Genomic DNA, 22,167 nt, shown 5'->3' on the forward strand with positions numbered 1-22,167 from the left:
GGGCAAACAAAACATGCAATAAAGACCAGACTTTGTCAGGAGAACCTTTTACTTAGTTGTCTAGTGGCAAAAGGTAGCAAAGCAATCCACTAATGTAAAGTAAAAATTCAAAAACAAATTCTAGCATCCACTGAAAGTGGATGTATAGTGAGTAGTATATTTAACTGAAAGGTCACTAAGAAGCAGAAAATCTTTTGACTATAAAGTTCTTAGTGTTGTCTTGCACTGTAACTTTGAGAGAGGAAGAAAATCCGATAATTTATCTTAAGAAAAGTTATTCTCCTTCTTAATTCAACTGTTTTTTAACCCAAATAAATTTTAGGATGACTGGAACACCTGGAGCCCTGGCTTCCAGCCATGCCTTACCTCCACAAAGCTATTATTTTCCATACAAGTAGTGCAGAGATGCTCTTGGTTGGGATCTTCAGAGACAAAACAAAATCTATCAGTCAAAATATCAAAATCAGGATTTTTAGTTGGCAACTCAAAACCAGTCCTTACAGTTCTGATGAGTGAACTACCAACAAATTCTAGAGAACTTCCCTTGCAATGGGCCATGAAGCAAGACAGGCAGCGCATCAGCTTGGAGGTATCAGTTGGGTGGACAGTTTCATTTCTTTGCCAAACGACTGGGTCTGAGGTTTTCTGCACACCTGTAACATTCCTGCCAGTGCTGGAGCTTCAAAGTGGCCTGTCTGACTTTATCCAGCATTCACAGAACAGGAAAAAATCCAGAACAAAGTCAAGTTCTACCAAATCCTATGAAAATCATTCTATTTAAAACGAAGGAGAAACAGACAAACCGTAACAATATAAAGAAGTTTATTTTTTTAAAATTTCTTCTTTTGCCATGTAAAGTTTCATTATTACACTCACAGCTTTGTACCAAAGTGAGAGAAGAAAACAATGATCAGTCTGTGCACATGTTCTACACAGCTTAAATTACTAAATATTCAATCAAGTTATTTTATTCCACTTCCATTCTTTCAAAAGACTGTTTAACATTACAGCAAAATGAAATATGAGAAGCTGGCAGGCACATAGAATATATACCTACACAGTTTGCTCCTTGATGATTAATAATTTTACAAACAGTAGCTGAAACCATTTCCTTATCCTTCCTCATATATTCTGCAACTCTGGACAACTTAGACTGCTTGAATTATAGTACCATACAAACCTGAAAATGAAGATTCACCTGTACCTGTGTTTTAATTCAGCTTAAGGGAAAAGTATTTTTCCAACAAAAACATTTCCCCTACCATTTCTTGCAGTTTGCAGTTATCATTTACCTTGATCCAGCTGATTGTACTGTTTGAAAATGTGCATTAAGAACTGCACTACTTCAAACACTCCATACAGCCAAGCTCCTGCTATTTCGCAGAAGCCAGCTTATGTGCTGATAATATGTTTAAAGTCTGTAATTTACATGTAAGTGACACAATGTAAGCAGAAGCCTGGATATTTAATACATCTTTGTACCAAGAGATGCAGAAGTTTTCCCTCCATCCCCCTCCACATACAGAAGCAGCAGCAGCAGCATTAGGCCAGAGTGTTTTGCACTGCCAGAAATCTGTTATTTTTCTCTGAAATTTGAAGAAGAAAGGAGAAACTAATCTAGACCAATCCCAAAAGGGCTGCCATATGTAATTAGCCATACAGCAAGTCCAGAACTTGTTTTTAAACACCTGACTAATAAAAAAATCCACAGCTAACCACAAAATAAATCCTCACTCTACTCACTCTTCCACTCACAACTTTTTACTTACATAAAAAACCAAACCAAAATCAAAAATAAATAAATCTTGAAAGTGGCTTCAGATGTGCAGTACTGCTTTTCATGCAAATATTACTGTGTTAAATGTCACAAACAGCCCAACTTCCCAAAGTTACTACATTCTTCAACTAGAAGTATATCAGGAGTCAAAACCCTAAGTTGCAAGACCATAGACGATCTTTAATGAATACCAACAAACAAACATTAGTTTGGCATCTGCAACTGCCTCCAGAAGAAGGCCAGTTGTGAAATCTGCACCAAATTCCAGCTGAACAAATAGGAAAGCTCTCCACAGAACTCCAGAGAAGCCGGGGGATTTCCACAACTGCACAACTTCATAGCAATTCCTTTTAAGATATCCTCATGACAAAACAGTACAGCATTTTTCTCTGAACCGCTGAGGATTTTAAAAAAATGTTTCTGATTTATGAAGCAAAATTTTTCACTCACGTAGCTCTACTATTTTCCCACCTCTTTCCCATTTTAGGATTCTTACAATGTATCTGAAATGACCAACAAAGTAGCAAAAGACACCACTGACAAAGCTGGACTTCAGAAGACCAGACTTTTCAGGAGGACTGTTTTCAAGACAGTTAAGGAAATATCATGGACCACACACAAATAAAAAAAGACTGCTTCCACCAACTAGAAAAGATAAACCCAACAAGCAAATGGGAATGCAAATAAAGTGTAATAACTCTGTTTGTTGCAACATCTAGTGAAAAAGATCTTTATATGTTCCTGAAAACAGCTGAAAGAATCACAAGAGAGAAGTAACAAAATCTACTCTCACACACATTTTTCAGAATGCCACTATTGCTCCACAGGCTTGTCCTCCAGACACAGCTCCACACCTTCACTTGCAGCATAGTCCATGAAGAACACACCTTAGGACACCCATCCTGTTTATGCCACACTTACATGCTCCCTCATTGTGGTTCAAAAAACTCCTAGAAGAACTCCTGAATATCAACACCTTTGGAAATGGTTTAAGTATTATGCAGTCTTCTGCTTTTAGGTCATGAAAAAACCCAAACAAATGCTCTCAGACTTAAGAGCATTACACTGTCAATCATAAAACATCTACACCACTTAAAGACTTCCCAAACTTGATTCTCTATTGAATTGCTTCATCCACAGCCCACAGAAAGAAAGATTAAAAAAGCCCAGCACCAAAACCATAAACACACATTCCCCAAAAACCAAAACAACACCATCCTCAGAATAGCCTGAGGTCTAGGCCACATATTAGGGCTTTTTGCTATGCACAAACAGCTTAATAAAAAGTAAACAAACAAAATCAATCACCACAAAAGCACTGGAATCTCAGAGACTCCCATGTCTTTGAAGGAAGATGCTATTGCATCTCATTCATATTTTACTCCTGTCTCACAAAAAATATTAATCAGTGTAAGAGCAATTCTGCTTGTCTGCTAAGATAATACAAAACCAGTGTGCTCCAGAGAAGGCCCTGAAGTTCCTTGATTTGATGGCAGTGGAACATCCAAGGGATTTCCTGAATCATTCACTTTCTTGGCCTAAAAAGGCTTCTTTACAGTCAAAGAATGAGGCTATAAAACTTATTTGGTCTGTGGTTGACAAGTCTGAAAGTGGTTGTGAAAAAGATACCCTACTCAGGGTTTTTTGAAAAACTGGCACTGGATTCGTGTATAAGCAACTCAGTTTCACCTTCACTTACAGCTTAGGAAAATCTCTGCTTATTTTATCCTGAGCAGCAAGCTAGACAAAAGTGAACACAAAGATCCTTGCTAGATTAGTCTCAATGTTAAGAGGGTTCTTTGCTAAATTAGTGTCATTAAGGGACAGAGGATGGCTAGTGCCAGAAGGGCATTGCACTGCACTTCACAAAGTGAAGCCATCCCGCTCAAGGGAACACTTGCAGGGGAACCCTGACAAGCTGAAACAGTCTTCCCTTCTGCACTGGACTCTCTGTGGTACTTTCTGTGCATTAGGAGAAATAAGACTTTTACAAATGTGATATGCATTTCATATCCTCAGCTTCTGCTTGAGAAATTTAGACATTAAAATCCTGCTCCATTCTTTCCAGTTGAGTTTTTGTGAACTTTATATAGCCCAAGCCAATTAAGTCAGTTCACAACAGAAACAAAACACTACCAAAGTGGACACACTCAGACACACAGTACCTTTGCATTTCTCTTGGTTTGCTATGCCTAGAGAGTATGGGACTGCAAAGCTCAGTCACTAAGATTACATAAAATCAGCAATCCAATTATGGTGTTTTATCAAGACAGCAGTGGTGGTTATGCTGCTCTTTAAAAGAAAAACAAATACCACTTACTTCTTTCCCATACATTAGGACCTATACTGAAAAAGACTAAGATTGCAAAGCCTGTGAGTAGAGCTACTGTTCTGGCTGTTTTGCTGCTACTGGCATTTCTCTCAAGAAATAATCACTTTCCTGAAAATAAACAAAATATCTCAAGAGATATGGTATATCTATCACTGTATATATTGTGCCAGTTATAGCAACTTTTACACAAGGAATAAAAAATAAGTTACAATTAACATTAAAAAATTAGTTTATTCCAGTCCCCATAAAATAACTTTTCCTTTTATGAAGAAAGTAAAAATGTACACTGGATATTCAGGTTACATTGTTAGAATTTGTGATATTCTGGTTTGCAGAATTTTATTAAAATCAGCTATAAAACTGGATACAACAAAACCAGACATGTCTTAGACACATAACAGGATTCCAGCTGAGTTTGCAAACAGCAGCACCTATTGTAATCTAAGTTTTCAACACCCCTTTGGGCTTCCCAAAGACCATGCTTCTTAAAAAAACAAATAAAACCACCTGAAAAAAGACAAACAACAAAGAAACAAGGCAGACAACAGGAATGAATATTCTTGTCCACCAATTAATTAAAAACTTGCAAGAACTTGGGCTAAGTCTTAATTACCAGCCTTATTTCTGCAGAGTACAACACAACCTGCAGTCTCCACAGCAATGCATTTCAGCCCCACTCAGTTTTTGCATTCCAAGTGAGAAAAGAAAAAGGAAAGACTGGAGTAAGAAACTGATGTTATTTGGAATAATTCTGACATACAAAATTACTTCCCAATGTGGGAGGTGAAAAGCTTCATGAGTCAATCCTGCTGTCATCCTCAGCATGTCTTTCAATGTGTCCTACAGCATCCTAGAAAAGAACCAGAGAAGTCAATTTAAAAAAAAATCATTATGATCATCACAAAAAAAGTACAAAAAACTGCAAAATATTCCAGAAGTGTCAGTGAAAGTGACACTCTAGATAACATACAATTGTTTGGCTTAAAGCTTCTAAAAAGATAAGTATTATCATTGTCAAGGTATTAAATCACATATATAAAGTGTTTCACAGACCACAGCACTAAAGGCAAATAAAAAAGTTTTCTTTTTGATTAGAACAGCAAATTACATAAACACATCATATCCAAAGCAGCACTTAAAGAGAAATAAAGGATTCTACTGTTCACTAATTCTTGAAGAAACCTCCATCCTTCCCATATGTTGGAAAGCATTCAAAGGAAGGTAGTTTATATTGGTAAAATCTACATTTTAGTCCTTGGCAATCAGTCTTTAGGTTACTGCCCTCCTTCCATCCATCCCCCAATCCTTTCCACATTACTTCATCCAATTCTTATGCCTTCTTCATCTTTTCCCCTTTCTGTGGTAACTTTTATCCAGAAGTTTATGCACTACTTATTTAAAGATTGTTTGTAAAACCAATTTCATGTGAAAAATAAACAGTGAAAGAGATAGCAATGGATAAAAATTAAAAGGATAAAAACCAGTTTTCAAGGCAGATGTTTGTTCATCTTATAAAGACATTTTTCCTTCAAAAGCATCCTAATATCTTGAGTAGAATTTCTTTAATATTTTAAGAATTGTACCATTTCCATGTAATAGTTTAGGATCAAACTGTTTTAAATTGACCATATGTCAATTTACCATAGCTGCACTGTTCATCTGCCACAGGCTGAACTGAACCCTGTTAGCCTTGGATGACTGTAACCACATGCAGTTAAGCCTGCCAAGGCTAGAAAAATTTAACCCTTTTTAAGAGAAATCAAGTCCCACCATTGTGGTGATATAAAGTATTTTATATTACCAAATACAATCATGTTATTTCAACCACATACCTGCTTGGAACCTTTCCTGGAAGTAAAGAAAGCATCACAGTTCTTCCAACGACATTTCAGGGTCTGAAAATTTGGATTCGTGTGGTCAGTTAGCAGGTGTTGTTTCAGATGGTCCACAACCCCAAAGATCAGTGAACATCCATGCCACTGGGAGAAAAAACAACACACTGGAATAAGCCAGGGAAATACAATTTTTGCTAATGCTTTTCTTCCTGCAATTTCACAATATTCTTCCACGACTGTAAGCATGCCTGCCAACTCCTGTAAGTTTTTTATCTTATTACATTTCCATTTTCCGTGGTCTCTATTATTTTCATTACAGCTTTACAGAAATTTTTCCTGCCTTTAGCCAAGCCTAGACCGTCACCAGGAATGGCCAGAGGAAGAGAGGAAATAAGCCTTTACAAGATTTAAGCTTACCTGTGACAAAGCCATTTGGAATTTAATTAAACTTATTTAGCACAGTAAATCAGCTTTTCTATGTCACTCAGCCAAAGTTTTAGGTGTTAAACAGTTACACGTCTAAAAACAGCCAGAAAGAACAGCAATTCACACTAACAACTTGCCCCAAAACACATATATACATACATACATATATACATACATAGATACATATATATATACAGCAAAGACAATAAAAAAATTAAACTAGTGATAAATACCTAAATGATATATATTTTAATACACATACATACACATACACATTAAAAAAAATACACATACACATTAAAAAAAAATCATGAATAATCTAAGTCAACCTACCCAAGACTAAGTGACTAGAGACCACCCCCAGAAAATTCAATAATGAAAGCTAAAAACAATTTGCTAGTTACCCAGCATCGATAATTTTGCATCAGATTAAGCCTCACAGCTCTGACACTGCCATCATAGCATCCGGTGTAGATCTGTAAAAAAAAGCATTTATGGATAAACAAGCTGGGAATGAAAGAAAAAAAAATGTAAAATTTTGAAAGAGACTTCAGTGTAGGTAAAAGCAAAGAAATATCAGCATGCAAGGCTTCTATATTTAAAAATAGGTATAACCAAATTCTTTTAATATTTGCATTCATAGTTCACAAAAACCTACATATGAATAAGAAATGCTTCCATAACCTCTATTGTTGATAGTGTCATGTGTGTAACAGTTCAGAAAAGTTGAAATTACAGTGCTATCCACTAAAGTTAAAAAAATATGTAGGTGTAAATGTCAAGTTGAATGTATTTCCAGGACCTAACCAGTTCTATGTATATCAAAAAAGGATGGAGAGGAAGTGTGTGAAAAAACATGAGAATTTCAGAAAGACTGATGCAAATCCTTTCACTCATCACTAAACTTCTCATCTGAACCCTTCTTTGATTTGAGAATGCACACGACAGACACTGCTGGGGCACAGCTAAAGCCTCAGGCTGGACTCACATGAGATGTGATGCTTGGGCAGAAGGTATTCCAATTAGTAGGAAATCTGTTCCTTTGGATTTAACTTCTCTGTTATTACAGATCACTACAATACCTTTCATTTTACAGCCTCAAAGTAACTTTGCAAACAAATTCCTAGACATGCAGACAAATAAGTGCTTTTAAAGACTATTTTAAGAAATACTTATCCAGAAGTGCTTCTGAAACTTATCTTGCAGGGCAGATGCATGAAGAAACCTGTACATCTGAATCAACTGCACACCTTTGTTTATGCTCTGTCAAAGATTGCTAGAGGTTTGGCTGTGGGTGAAGTTTTTCTCCAGCATCTGTGAGATTCCCTTGAGTAAAAGTCAAACAGGACTGACACTTGAAAAAGCAGAAGTATTTTACTATTTCTAGTGTCTTCACTGTCATCATAACTGCAAAAAGAACTATTGTTTTAAGACTGCAGTAAGCTGAACAGTGATTTTTCCCCAGACAATATTACATAAAGATGTTATAGCCACTTGATTTTTTGACTGAGAACAACTTGGAAATGCAGTCAAGCAGCAGGCTGATTTCTTAATCTGAAGAAATTAAACTGTCTTGTATGCACCTGTGGCAATTACAACCTTCTCTTTAAGAACAGTGAAAAGCAGGGAGTTACCATGCTCTTATGGATGGTCATACACATGATCATATCTGAGTGGCCTCCATAGACTTGCAAGCGGTCGTGTGACTTGAAAGAAACAGAAACAGACATTTATTAGCACAACATTTTTTAAGAGCCATTTTCCACAGACATGTAAATGCTAATACTTTCAGGAGAAGTTTCCTTGGTACCAATTAAACTGATATGGTGGATTCCAAACTTTATAGCCACCTTGAAAAGCTCACTTTTGCTTTACAATGCTTCTGGGAGTCTTTTTGTCCTACTAAGCTCTTGTTCTTTCACCAGACAAAGCTAACATTTTCCCACTTTTCTGAGCTGTCATTGTCTTGGAATAACCCAGGTTCTAAAAAATGTTTCAGGTTATATTCATTAAAACCCATGTATTTTGACTGGTGAGACAACTATATATTCAGAGTGAAAGGAAAAAGAGAGACGGGCTAGAGACCAGAAAGTACAAAGATGACTTCTATTTGACTTCAAAATCACTAATTAACACATATTAGATAAATGTCATTAGTAACCACCTATTTTCTTACCTGTAGTTCATAAACACGAACAAATTTATCCAGACATGCTGTCACCATGACTTTCCCAAGAATGTTCACAACCGTTACTGCATGGTTATGGCCCTTATAGATCCGTACCAGCTCTCCAGTCTGCATCAAGAGAAAGCAAAGGTAAAAAAGGTGTTGGGTTTGTTTTTTCTTAAATAAAAGTACAAAATGGTTTTACCTAAACTGTATAGGGTAGCTAGCTTCAATGCTCACTACTCAAAAACAGAAACACCTGTTATTAGAATTCCATTCCCTGTGAAGGCACTTATACATTATGATCAAATACTACTTATCCTTTTGTTTGCCCATCCTAACACAGAGCCATCCCAGTACAATAGAAATGCATGGGTCTGTGTAAAGTTCTCTTTCTTCTCTTCTGTTTCTGAACATGAGCCACCAGTGTGCCCAGGTGGCCAAAAAGCCAATGGTATCCTGGCCTGTCCCAGGAATAGCGTGGCCAGCAAGACCAGGGAAGTGATTCTTCCCCTGTACTTGGCACTGGTGAGGCCACATCTCGAGCGCAATGTGCAGTTTTGGGCCCCTCAGTTCAGGAAGGACATTGAGGTGCTGGAGTGAGTCCAAAGAAGGGAAAGAAGCTGGTGAAGGGTGCTGGAGCACAAGTGTAATGAGAAGCAGCTGAAGGAGCTGGGTTTGTTTAACCTGGAGAGGAGGAGGCTCAGGGGGGACCTTATCACTCTCTACAACTCCCTGAAAGGAGAATATGGCCAGAGAGGAGTCAGCTCCTTCTCCCATGCAACCAGAAACAGGACAAGAGGAAATGGCCTCAAGCTGCACCAGGAAGGTTGGACACTAGAAAGAGACTCTTCACAAAAAGGGTGAATTTCGAATGGGCTGCCCTGGGAGGTATTGGAGTTACTGTCCCTGGAAGCGTTTAAGGAAAGACTGGATGCTGAAAATGCCATGGTATAGCTGATATGGTGGTGTTTGGTCACAGGCTGTTCTCTATGATCTCAGAGGTCTTTTCCAACCTAATTGATCCTGTTTCCATCATTAGTTACATACTCCCACCCATCCTGAAACTAGTACCATGCTATTAGTATTAGCAGTATTTATGCAACCACAGGGATCAGTTAGCAAAACACACAGAAATATACTAAATAGATATACAGCTAAACACACAGAAATATACTCTTTTTATGTCAACTAAAATTTCCCTCTGATAAGTTTCTTAATCTAACTTATTGCATAGCTACATGAATGCTTCTGCTAGGACTAAGGGAAGATGGTGTAAAAGAGGGAGAGACAAAGCATTCATGATGCTTTTGAACAATCTAGCTTGGAACACAGTGTTCCTCAAGTTCTTCCACTTATAAGGAAACTTTTTCTCCACCAGACTATCTCACATGGCTTTTCTTTGAACCCTTTCCATATTATCAGCATGCTTGTAGTTATATTTGCAAAAGCAAGATGGCCAGATAAAAAGGCATTGCGTATCACGTGACAAGAATCAGCAGGTTTATGTAGCCTCTTCATGCCTCCAGAGTTACCTATAGTGCATAGTCATATTCACAAAATCATGAGACTTTGCTGGAAGCAATCAGTCCTACCAGTCAGTCAAATATTCTGGAAAAGCTGACTTTATAGCATAGGAATTCAGTGCCTTAGTAGCAAAAGTCATTCTATCATTTTATATGAGACTTACATGAATGTTGTGGGCATGGACAGACTGATCGCTGGACCCACTGAATACCAGATCATTCACAACCTTACAAAAAAAAAAGTTTTATATTTTGTAACAGATATGGAAATGAGCAAGCAAAATATAAAGACACTGTTCAGTTTAAGTTATACTGTAACATTTCCTAAATTTGAGAGCCTTAAAATCAATCAAGAGTATGAAGGAAAAAGCAAGCACATGCACAGTAAAGCCCAATGTCTCTTGGAAATTTTGGACATGCTGCATATTTATATGCTGCTTATGTAAGAAAAATTATGCTCCTAACCCCTATAAAGTGACAAGACAAAAGGAAACAGCCTCAACCTGCACCAGGGGAAGTTTAGAATGGGTATAAGGAAAAGTTTCTTCACTGAAAGGATGATCAGGCATTGGAACAGGCTGCCCAAGGAAGTGATGGAATCACAAATTCTGAAATGTTCAAAACACAGACATAGATGTGGCAGCTGGGGACATGAGATACGGCAGGCAAACAGAGAATTTCCCTACCAAATTGCTCAGTTTTTATAATTTAAAATAGAGAAATCCTCCATTTCCTATCACAATCTGGTCATCATTTTAAGCATTCTTTGTCCAGAATGTATTTTCAGAGACACTTGCCTTCATGCAGAGAATAGTCTTGCTGTGACCTTCCAGGGTTCTGAGGAGCAGCCCATTCCGCGCATCTCGCACGCTGATGGTGCAGTCATAGGAGCCCACTACCAACAACTTGCGTGCTCCTTCCTGAGCTGTGGCTAAACAGCTCACTGCTCTAGGGCCATGGCATTCAAAGGTATCAACCTGTTTATTATTCTGGTGGGGGAAGAAAGAAATGGAAAGAATTAAAATTTTGCTATGACATTGATTAGACCACTGAGTCCTTTTTGTGTTGTGCTTGTTACGGCATCTGATTTCAGTTTAGCAACACACAAAATAGCAGTGGTAAGAATTGCATCTTAAAAATTAAGTTTCCAAATCAAAGAGAAAGCTCTTTATGTTATGTAGACCAGGAGGAACCTTAAGGAAAAATGCAACAATACAGCACCTAAAAGAAAGGTAAACAAAGAGAAAGGCAGATAGGACAGCTTCATGCATGGACAAAATAAACAACCAAAAGGGGCCAACAGCGACCATGTATACCCAAATGTGTTTATTACAAATACACTTACTACTGTAGATAAAGAATAGAAAGAAACACAGAGGAAAGAAACAGCATCACAACCGGCATTCAGGTGCCAATAGTTAAACAAACTTACCTTTATGCTGAAAGTAACCACTGTGCCATTTGCAAGACCTGCATAAAGGATCCGCCATCTACTGTGTAAACAGAGCACTCGATCTTCCAATTTAAACTGTTCCATGCACTCTTTGGTCTAGCAATGGAAAGAAGTACTTAAAGATTTTCATTAACTGAAAACAATTCAAGAAAAAAAAACTGAAATGAATGATGATTTTCACTTTTTAAACCAACAGAACTGGAGAAAAACATCTGAGAGTCTGGTGTCACATGGCAGTTTGAGCTTCACTTTAATCAGGACCATCTGTAAGGCTTGACTGTAGTTCAGCAACCAGTTATAACCCTAAATGCTTTGTTCTAGTCACAGTCTGTAATGTGTATAGAAATTTAGACTACTGACTAAATATATAGATATATATATATACACACATATGAAAAGAACCTGTTACATGGTCGACAATTCCCTATTAAGTTTCCCACAGAGAACTTAAGGGTTTAAAACCTCTGGCAGTTCACTTTCTGAAGCAGATATTTGCTTTCTAGTCCTTCAAGTAACAGGTTGGGCAAGTCTTTTTATCATTTAGCCTCAAATATCCAGCTTCAGGAAGCCTCAGGTCTGCTCTTTCACATACCCTCAGCATAACAGATACCTGTTCTCTCTAGAGCTGCTCTAAAGACACAGCAGAGAGCAGTGCCTTCCATAAGCAATGAAGTTAAAAATACAGGAAGAAAAGTAAGATTCATGGCCAAACAGCTATCCTGCACTTTGGTGTTCCCAACATTTGGGATTATGCCATGCTGTTCCAGCAAAAACTCTACTGACAAGCTAGTCAAAAGATTAGGGTAGTAAATCCGTTAATGGTTTGCTGTTTTATTTGTGAGGGTTTTTTTCCTGCTCTACTCTAAAGAAGTATGAACTGCTGCTTGGGTACAGATCATATAGGGTTTAAAAGGCTTTTAAATTTTATATTTGTAAAGAAACACTTGTATAAAATGCAGCATATGTAAATAAATCAACACAGAGTTTGAGTACCTTGATATTGTAACAGTTGATAGTGTGGTCGCTTGAGCCAGTGTAGAGGGCAGCATTCTTCCCATTTGTCTGAGTGACCAGAAGGCAGTTCACTTTTGAAGTATGTCCTTCAAAGATGGCCACACACTTCCTGCTCTAAAAAGGAAAGCACAGAGTCTGTCAGCATAAAGGCCTATAATACCTCTTGGAATAGGCACCTAACAGAACAGGGCAGGACTGTTAAAAAAATCAGGATACATGTGGCAATCTATCTCCCCTTGTCTCTCTCACAGGAAGAAGGGTTTGGAGAGGTGAAGAGAGGTTTGAAGAAAAGAATAGTATAAAATAAACCAGGGGCTTGAAAAAGCAGCTGCTTCCTTTACTACATAGTAAGGCATTACAAAAGACAACCTTGTGATTGCAATTAATGTATCACTACTCCCACAACCTTACTTACAACGAGATTGTAGGCACAAACTGTTTTGTCTGCTGAGCAGGTGTACAGCAAATTCCCAAAAATCTGAATAGCATTCACTGCAGCCAAGTGTCCCTCAAAAGTTCCCTCAGTAGGTTCTTCATCCTCACCTGGCTCCGAAGACACTTCTGTAGGACAGAGACATGTACTTTTGACTATGGGAACACAGTCAAGAAAACACACTGCTGTGGTTTGTACTGCCAATCAGCAGAACTATTTCATGGGTTCAGCACCTTTAAGTCAAATTTCATTGTGGATTCCAGCAGGACTGTGAATGCGACAGAGGGCAATATAAAGTGCTAAAAAGACCTTCATATTACTAAGTTCAGAACTATCTTTAGAATTAAAAAGAGAATGTATTATTGTTCATCCTAGAGCTCTGCAGAGACTGTGGAACAATAGCATTCATGTGGGAGGGGAAGGAGGATGTGGAGGAGTCAAGACACAAAGCATGCAGTGCAAGATGATATGAGTATGTGTCACTTCCCACTTTAATTGTGAGTGCAAGCTTTTATCTTCAGGGCAAAGTTCTCCTATGGAAGCAGGCTGATCAAGACTTAACTCAAAGTCCTGCAAGATACTACATACAAAGCATTGGAAAGAAAGCTTAAAAGATATACCTGAGGAGTTTTTTGATCCTCTTAGGAATGATATGGAAGTCTGTGTCTCAGCCACACTGTAAGACAAAAATAAACAGTAGTGAAATTGGACTTTGCAAGTTCATTTTCAGACAAAATACTGGGGTAAGTAATATTCCAAAACACAAGACTCTGGACTTAGAAAATATGCTGTGACAGGTAAGCTCAAAACCAAACAAGGCAGCCCAGTTTTTCTATTAAGTGAAATTAGTAGGTAACAAGACACATTCACTTGTAGACCAAAAAAGACAAGTCCATTTTTATTTTCCCTTTTATTTCACTCCTGAAGTCACTAATATAAGACTTCGTGAATGAAAAAAAAAAGGAAAAAGAAAAAAAGAGAGGCCTCTTATGAATACTATGTAATATTAATAATTTTACTTGACAGAGGTCTACAATAACCTCACCTTTTTTTCCCATCATTCCTACGATTTGTGTCAATCTCACTGGTGGAGCTCACTTCATCATACCCAGAACAAGATGCCTCTAGGACTGCTTGATCCACAGAGTTGCATGAATCCCTCTTTGATGGACTGTCTGGTTTCTCATCTCCTGACACTGATGAACCAACATCAACCACCTCACACTGAGGTGCTGAAACTTCCACTAGTTCCAGAGAAGCATCACTATCATTCTCATCTTTGTTTCTTGCTGCTTGAGCAGTAACTTCACCCTCCTCTCTTGGAGGAGTAACTTTTTCTCCTTTAGGAACCTTTCCACCCTTGACTTTCCGGACAGGCTTGAAGTCAATCATATCCTGCTCTGTATCGCTGTTGTCCGGCACATGGGCTGCCCTCAGAGTTTTCTTCTTCCTTAACTTTCTCCTCCTTCTATTCCCTTTCTCTGCTGGGACTGCAGCCATTGTCAAGTGTTGCTCAGACGGTTCTGCAGACAATTTGGGAGTTTTATCCATTGGCACTTCGAGAAGGACCGAATGCTTTGAAAGAGAAGTGCTACACTGATCCACTAAAAGTCTTTCAGCAGCTGTATCATTTGCTTCTCTCTTGCTGAAAACAGACACTGAATGAGGAGAAGAGTTCTCAGGAAGTCCAGACTGTCCCTCGTCTGCAGCAGGCTCGTGGACATCTTGATCAGTGTGTTGGAAACAAGCTGCCAGCCCTGCTAGGGATATGGCTGCAGTGATAACTGGATACACTGAAGTTTTCTGGTTGGTCTCTTCTAAAGAAAACAGCCTAGTGTTACATTCAATCTGTACAGTAGTAACTATTTATGCAAAGTGTCCCTCCCTGTATTTTCTGTTTACACTTAATTGTGCATGTAAAGTACATATTCCTACATGTTGAAAACCATGTGCACATGTAGATCTGCTATTCAGTCAGCTATTCACAACCTTTAAAAAACATAACTGGGGAATAAAATGTTCCTCCATGCACATAGAAATAAAGGAATGGGGCAATCATTCAAGCTGCTGGCTGGCTATTTGCTATATGCTTTTAAAATTCTGACAATCTTTGGTGAATCCTACATTGTTGACTTCAGATGCTACCATCCCTCTCTGCATGCTCCCTTACCAGCTGTCATGACTTCTGTAGAAATTATATTAATTAATGCATGCCAAGTATGACTCAGCTGCTCAGTGACAGTTTGAAAATCTTGTGCTCAGCCCATCTGAATTATTACAGCTGAGATATAGTTATTTCTACCAAGTTACTTGGACCTAATTCAAGGTAGACAGTTATGCACAACCCACTCTGCAGCACTGTACCCTTATCCTGGGAATAGCAGCACTGTAAGCTATGAGGGTAGGCTTTATTTAGTTACTTTAGTTTAATTGGCTCATCTGTGGTGGTCTATGCAATGGGGTCAACACACTCTCCCTATCATTTAATTGTGACTGAATTAATATGAACAAAATTATCCAACCTCTCAGCTGAGACAGACTAAGAGCAGCATCTCACAGCTGTTTCCCACACCCTAAAATTGCCCAGTTACACTTGCAATAACTGCAGTCCAGAACAGGATGTTTCAAGCTCATTGCATTTCTGGGGCAGGATCATGCAACGCAAATGGGAAGTTGGCAGTATCTGAAACACTTCCCTCTTCCAGCCTCTCAGAAGCCAGCAAATTAAACCTACACTAATGCTTGGCCAAAAGCACATTACACATCACAGGACAAATTTGATGCTTTGGAATTACACATCCAACTAGAAACAGCTAAAATGACAACATCTCTCACCCACACCCTCCTCAGATGGGGAATTCCAAGATAAAACTAGAACTTGCTGACAGCATAGGATATGTTGCATTTAAAGTAAATCAATGGAGAGAAGATTTTCCCTGGACACGTAACTGCCATGCACAACTGCAAAACCTGACAGAAAAACCTCTGTATAGAAAAAATGAATAATTAGATGAAGTTTGAATGAGTTACTGTGTTCAATTATACGGGGAAGAAGGCACACAAAACTTTAAATTCTGAATACGCCTCTAATATCATGTGCCACTCATTTCTCACTGGAAAGGGGAAGGAAATAACTTGGTCACTTTATAACAGGAAAACAATAGCAACCAGCCACTTAAACTGAAATTTCTAAACCCAAAAGTCTTTAATTCTCAGCATTTGGAGTGCTGTGGGTATTAGAAAAAGAAGTAGGAAACCACCATGGCAATGAAAGAAAACAGAATCACTCAGTACCACAGGTGGGACACACTGCTGGCATTTGGGGGAAAACGAATGCAATCAGCTCCCTCAAAGCAAGGCTGAGCTAACCTCAGTGGGCAGCTGACAAGCTAAACATTCAACCCCAAAAAGTAAACAGTCTGCCCCAGAGTGAATTCATCTTCCTCAAATTACAAAATTTACCTCAAGGCAAATGCTTATTTCCTCCCAAATTACTAAACTGATCTGAAGGCAAACTCCTTTTAAATGTAGCACATACAGAAGTTCATCAATACCAAAACTATGGTAACTTGACAAATGAACATAAAAAGAATATAAGCAAACTAGAAAAAAGTTCTAAAAAATCTATATTTTTTTTAATTAAAGAGGTGTAAACTTCAATTCAGCCAACATTCATCTTGTGCTTGAGACAAAAAAATGCTTAAAAAGGTGGAACATGACTTATTCCATAGTATTTTGTACTTCAGTTGGAGGGGAAAAAAATTGTATTGGCTATCTTGAACTAGGATCAATCTTATGAATGTTTTTCTCAAATTACCTAAGTTAAAGGTCTGAGTAAGTGACATTGTTATGGAAGACAACTGTCATTAGAGTCACCCTGTTTGACTTCACAGACTCTTAAGAAAGTATGGGATGAGCTTTTAATCTTCAGTTTTTACCTTCACAGTCACAGTAGCAAATTGCAGAGGAAACTACCAATAGTATCTAAGCCTTTGATCACAGTGCACAAGTTTGATGGTGTTTAAACTGTCTAAATAAAGAGCTGGCTATTTCACCTGTATTCATTAACATCTCACTTTGCTGAGGCAAGAGCTCTCCCATTAGCGGTTCAATTAATTCAGCAGTTTCTCCTCCAGATAAAAGTAAACCCCTATCTTTGTTGCTAGCCCTCCCATGCCCCTCATGTGAGTGACCAGTGCCTAACAGCCAATTAGTAGAAGATGGATTGTTACTTCCAATATTAAAAATTATACATTTTGTGCTTATTTAGCAGAGCCCAAGAAGAACACAAAATAATCTCAATGTAGCTGTTCATAACTTTTTAAAAAATGTTTTCAGGCACATTTTTTTCCTTTGTAGGCAGACTTTCTGCTATCAGTGCTCATTAAATGATACAGAGTAGAAGGCAAAAATTACAGAGGAGGTTCTCAGGTTTGTTGGGTTGTGTCAGTTTTGGGTTTTGTTAGTTAACTAAATTATTACAAGAGGATGTAACCTTCAAATTCATATTTGTTCTATTTTCAAAGCAGAACTAGAAAGTCCTACACAAGTTAATGAGAGTTCACCCCTGCCTGACAGACTGCAGGTTGAGGCACGATCTAAATTCTTTTTGGGAAAAAAATAATTTCCTTATTTTCTTCAAGCTAATTATCTTAAAGCAAAACTACAATTACCATCATTCTGTTCCACCTCTTCTGTTTGTGGAGGACATGGAGAGCTCTGGAGTACAGAATTCACATTTAGTTCTGTGCCTTTTGGAGACACAGGTTCTCGTTTAACTTGCACTGAGGAGTCAGGAGTATTGGAAGGTGTATTGCCAGAAGACTGGAATGGTGATGGGACGGTTACGGGAACAGCAGCTCCTCGAGGGGGTACAGAGGAAGACAAAGTGTCCAAAACAGGCAGGAGAGAGCTTGAAGGAATTGAGTCAGCTGCCATCTGAGATTTGCTATTTCGTCTCTCAGTTAGAGCACTGCAGGAAAGTTGCTCTGAGAGTTCAGGAGGTTCATATGTTTCTAATGGCAAAAGAAGAGATACATTAAAGAAACAAACAAACAATAAATAAATAACAGAACAAAAATATTTCTATTTTACAATAAAATTTAGTGGTGCCAGGAGCTCATTTGTTGTGGACACAGAGTCAAGGAAGAGAAAAATTTGAAAAAAAGACACTAGAGGGAACTATCAAAACTGACAGTTCACACTCGACGATAAAGGCCTCATTTTGAAAGTCTACAATTTTATCGTAGCTTAAATGAGCAGATTCAAGTTAAACACAGTTTTTAAAAGATTCTGAGTTCAAAGAATATGAAAGTAAGCATTGCACTGTTGTAGCTCTACGGTATCCTGTACCTTGTAGCCCCTGCAAGATCTGGATTCTTTGACTTCTCAGTGTACTCATTTCCATAGTTATCTGCAAAACAGTTGTGGCTTATATCAGTCCCACTGATTTAACAGGCAGTTCTTCATGCTGCTAAGCTCAAGCTCAGACAGTTTCCAAAGCCCACTGTTACCTGTTGCTTTAACACAAGGAACCGTTGAACCTCAACATAGGCAGCCCTCAGGGCAGCCCTTGCCTGCAAGAGACTGTTGTCCACATTCTGCAGGGACCTGCTTAACTCTTCTTCCCTCAGAGAAATAGCCAATAACTGGTCTACCTGAGAACGTTCTGAAAAAGAAATAAAAGGTAGAGTCTAATTGCACTGAACAATACATTAAGATACCCTACTTGTGATATCACAACAAATAGCACCACCTCAGAATGGAAAAATCTCATAAATTAGGTCAAGCATTCAAGCATGGATAATTATACAAGCTAAAAAGGAGTATTTATGGACAGGACTAGCCACATCCACATGGATAAACTGCAAAGTCAAGTATTCTTCTTTAAGGAATCTCAACCTTGACTTTAGTAATTAATTCCATCACAGCTTTGCCAGCACTGATTTAGTTAAATAAATGAAGTAATTATCTTCCACAAAGACCTTTTCTTGAAGAACATGTGTACGAGAAGTACAAATACACACCTGCCATTAATGTAATCAAAAAGGAAAAGGCAAATTTAAGCTAAACAAGATTTAAATTATTCCCTGAATGCAAAAGCCAAGGAAAAGCTGTTTAGGAGAAAAGGAACCCTATGATTAAAAAAAGAGTTTACTACTTGAGATGATTTTGGGCCATGAGAGTGGTGTTTGCCATCTCTTGAGAAAGAGTTTCTGACCACTGTACTCAGTAAAAGATCGTCCTATACTCCCAGAGACTTCTAGCATTACAGAGATTGTCCAAACAAATTTCCATCTGGGCACTGCTTAACTGCACTCAGGTTATAGTTTCCTTCAGCAAATTTACTACAATAACAATCACATTAAAACAAAGTAATGGTAAAGAAATTTTACAAAGTAGAATGCATTATTAGTTGCTATAACAGACACTGGTCATTGGAGAAAGAGGCTGATTAAACCCCCACCTTTTCAAGTAGTCAATTATTCATTGCCACAGAAGAGTCATAATATTGCCCTATATTACAAACAACTCTTAATATAAATAAATAATGGAAAAAAAGATAAATGGTACAAAAGCCATCTTCGGAGCTCAAAGCTCCTGGCAACGGTTTAGTTATCAAAGAAAATATTCTGCCTAAAACATGATGGTTGGATGATTCATTTTGAGACATGGTGATGAAGATGTTTTAGGCATGTTTGAGAAGTATCTGTCTAATGCCAGAATAAGACTTTTCCTTGGTCAGGAGCATGAAGGAGAGAGGCATTCCACACTCATTTCCACTAAGAACATCAAAAAAGTAAAAAGCATTGTCAGAGATATCAAAAACAGAACAGAGACCAAATTAAACAGAGTACAATTCTTCTGGTGAGACCACCCAGAATTAGAAAGGGAAAGCTGCATGGCAAATTCGAAGGAAATTAACTGTTGACTTCTCCCTTAAGAACTTCCATCCAAAGAGGCAATAAACCTCACCAGCCTGTAGAGGGGGAAAGCAAAGGCCCCATCTGTACAATCAGGAATATGAACTGCAGGCAGAAAGGATGCACATACGCTTCTCGCAGAAATAACTTATGACAAATTAAGATATAGGTCTTCAGAGAAGAATGTGTTGCAGATTAGTGAGCAGTCCACACTACAAACTTCAGTAAAAGCCCAAGAAGCAGCATAGTAACATTAAGGAACTACTACTTCAGCCAAGTCAAAATACTACTGGGTGTTTATAGCCTCTACACCACATGCACACATGTATGATATTCACCCACCTTTTTTACCTTTGATTTTTCTTCTTTTATTCTTTCTTTCTAGACTAGGGATTTCAGGAGAAGATCCTTCCTGCAAGTAAAATCATCTATTAAAAAGTAACAAGAATAATTTTGCCTAAATCAAGAAGCCGAACACCTGTCATCTTTTCAATCATTATTGTAGGCACAGAGAAGAATCCATCATTTGCTTGCACATTCTTGCATAACTCATCATCTGCTCTGCTCTCAAAAGAGGGAGGACAACAGAGCACTATGTTTTAATCTGAGCTGAGAAGAAATATTAAATATGCCAATAGCCTGCTTCTTGCTCAGATGTTTAAGATTGCACTTGAATTACAGTTTCTGCTCTATAGTTTTAGATGAAGGTGAAGAGGATTAAACAGTGAGGAATTAGAATTATTGCTTTCTGCAAAACCATTTTGTGAAATTGATCAACAAGATTTTTTTGAACCTTTGGAAAAGCCTAAGACCAGACTCTGAAACAAATTCAGATTTAAGATTATAATTTTAGGTCTGTAATTTTTTCAAAATGTTTTTATTTCCTTGCTTTACCATAAAACCAGAAACATCTAAGGAAAACAAATTTCTGCTACAGGCTACCTTCCATTTAAATTGTGCTGTGAAACACCAAGATTCTTGCTACAAAACCCAGTACTTCCACAGAAATATTTTAACAGCTCCTGTTTATCAACAGAGTATGCCACGTATCATATCAAAAAAGAGCATTTGTCATTCCTACTAGTTACAAAAAACTATCAAAAGTCCTGCACTATGAAAGCAGAAATTTAACGAAAATCAAGTCAAACAAAAAATGAACTTGATATTATCAGTGTACAAGACTATCAGATGGGGAAAGTCCTCCCAGCACAGATCATTCCAAAGCTGAATAACCATTGACAGAGAAAGAACCTTTTCAGCAGATCAAAGCTGGACAGAATTGCACACTTACTCCAGTTGCTCTTCGCTTCTTTCCAATTCCTTGGCTGTCATTCTGTTCAGTCCCAGATGTGCAGCTACTGTCTGTAGCTGCATCTATGTTATTAGACATTGCAAAAAGTGAAGCACTATTTGAAGCTGGACGATTTTCTTCTGAAACCTCTAATACATTTTGTTTTTCAAGAAGAGGTGTTCTCTTCTCTGGGCTCTCCTGGTCTTCTTCTGTGCGGCCTGTGATCTCAGAGGTGGCCTGTAGGTTGTGACTTCTGCTAGCCTCGGTTCTTTCAGACATAAAAGGTGACAAAGCAAGAGATGGTGTCCCCTCTTTCTGATCAGCCTCAATGTCAGTGTTTGCCTCATATCCAGATGTTATATGATGTGGGTGGCTGGCTGCAATTACTTGCCTTTGCCCACTTTCTTTCATTTTGGCTTGTTCACTGAAAAAGCTATAAGCAGAAGGATTTCTGTCTGCTATGACACTGCTTTCAGAAAAGCTACGTTTTCTGGCTGAGCCAGACACTAAGGAAATCCCTTCCCACTGGAATCCTTCTAGAGCAGTCGGATCAGATTCTTCAGTGAGTTCTAGACCCTCTTGCTCATTTTGAACAAGAGGCACCATTTCTATGCCAAACCTTTAACAAGATAAAAAGAAAAATAAACAAGTTACAAGCCTGCTACACATAGAGAAAAGCCTTCCCCTTCCCCAAATGTACATTACTGCTTTAAGCGGTAGGTTTAATCCCATTACAGCGGTATTCTGTGCTTTCTACCTCATCTGACAATGGAACATCTCCTGTGTATCACATAACCAGACTTAGTGGCTAAGAACTGGCAGCATGATTTTCAAGTCAGAAATCATGTTTTTATAAATTATTCCCAAGCAAGGTTGGAATAATCAAATGCGACATTTGTTCAAGACATTTCAAATTATTCAGGTTTAAAGCAAGTTTCAAAAATGCAGTATTATAGAATTGCTTCCTTAAATACAAAAGCAAACTGTGTA

The 22,167-nt window shown here is 38.1% G+C and overlaps 1 protein-coding gene across 6 annotated transcripts in view; it reads right to left on the reverse strand.

Moving 5' to 3' along the window:
• Positions 1-805: 805 nt before the first annotated feature.
• The window catches only part of ZNF106 (zinc finger protein 106), a 40,787-nt gene continuing 19,425 nt past the window's right edge, over positions 806-22,167 (reverse strand). For 3 of the 6 annotated variants that reach the window (XM_030950526.1, XM_030950521.1, XM_030950525.1), the window contains 17 exons: positions 21,178-21,796; positions 20,229-20,298; positions 18,477-18,631; positions 18,316-18,376; positions 17,637-17,978; positions 14,009-14,780; positions 13,584-13,639; positions 12,946-13,091; positions 12,510-12,644; positions 11,496-11,612; positions 10,861-11,052; positions 10,228-10,290; positions 8,547-8,666; positions 8,005-8,076; positions 6,775-6,846; positions 5,942-6,088; positions 806-4,959 (listed from right to left, as the gene is read on the reverse strand). In XM_030950526.1, the coding sequence (XP_030806386.1) occupies positions 4,903-4,959; positions 5,942-6,088; positions 6,775-6,846; positions 8,005-8,076; positions 8,547-8,666; positions 10,228-10,290; positions 10,861-11,052; positions 11,496-11,612; positions 12,510-12,644; positions 12,946-13,091; positions 13,584-13,639; positions 14,009-14,780; positions 17,637-17,978; positions 18,316-18,376; positions 18,477-18,631; positions 20,229-20,298; positions 21,178-21,796 (3,196 nt within the window). In that variant the 3' untranslated portion in view covers positions 806-4,902. The remainder of the gene's footprint in view (positions 4,960-5,941; positions 6,089-6,774; positions 6,847-8,004; positions 8,077-8,546; positions 8,667-10,227; positions 10,291-10,860; positions 11,053-11,495; positions 11,613-12,509; positions 12,645-12,945; positions 13,092-13,583; positions 13,640-14,008; positions 14,781-17,636; positions 17,979-18,315; positions 18,377-18,476; positions 18,632-20,228; positions 20,299-21,177; positions 21,797-22,167) is intronic. The other 3 variants (XM_030950522.1, XM_030950527.1, XM_030950523.1) reach the window with 2 other exon arrangements.

Source organism: Camarhynchus parvulus, chromosome 5, assembly GCF_901933205.1.
Source record: "Camarhynchus parvulus chromosome 5, STF_HiC, whole genome shotgun sequence".
Taxonomy (NCBI): domain Eukaryota; kingdom Metazoa; phylum Chordata; class Aves; order Passeriformes; family Thraupidae; genus Camarhynchus; species Camarhynchus parvulus.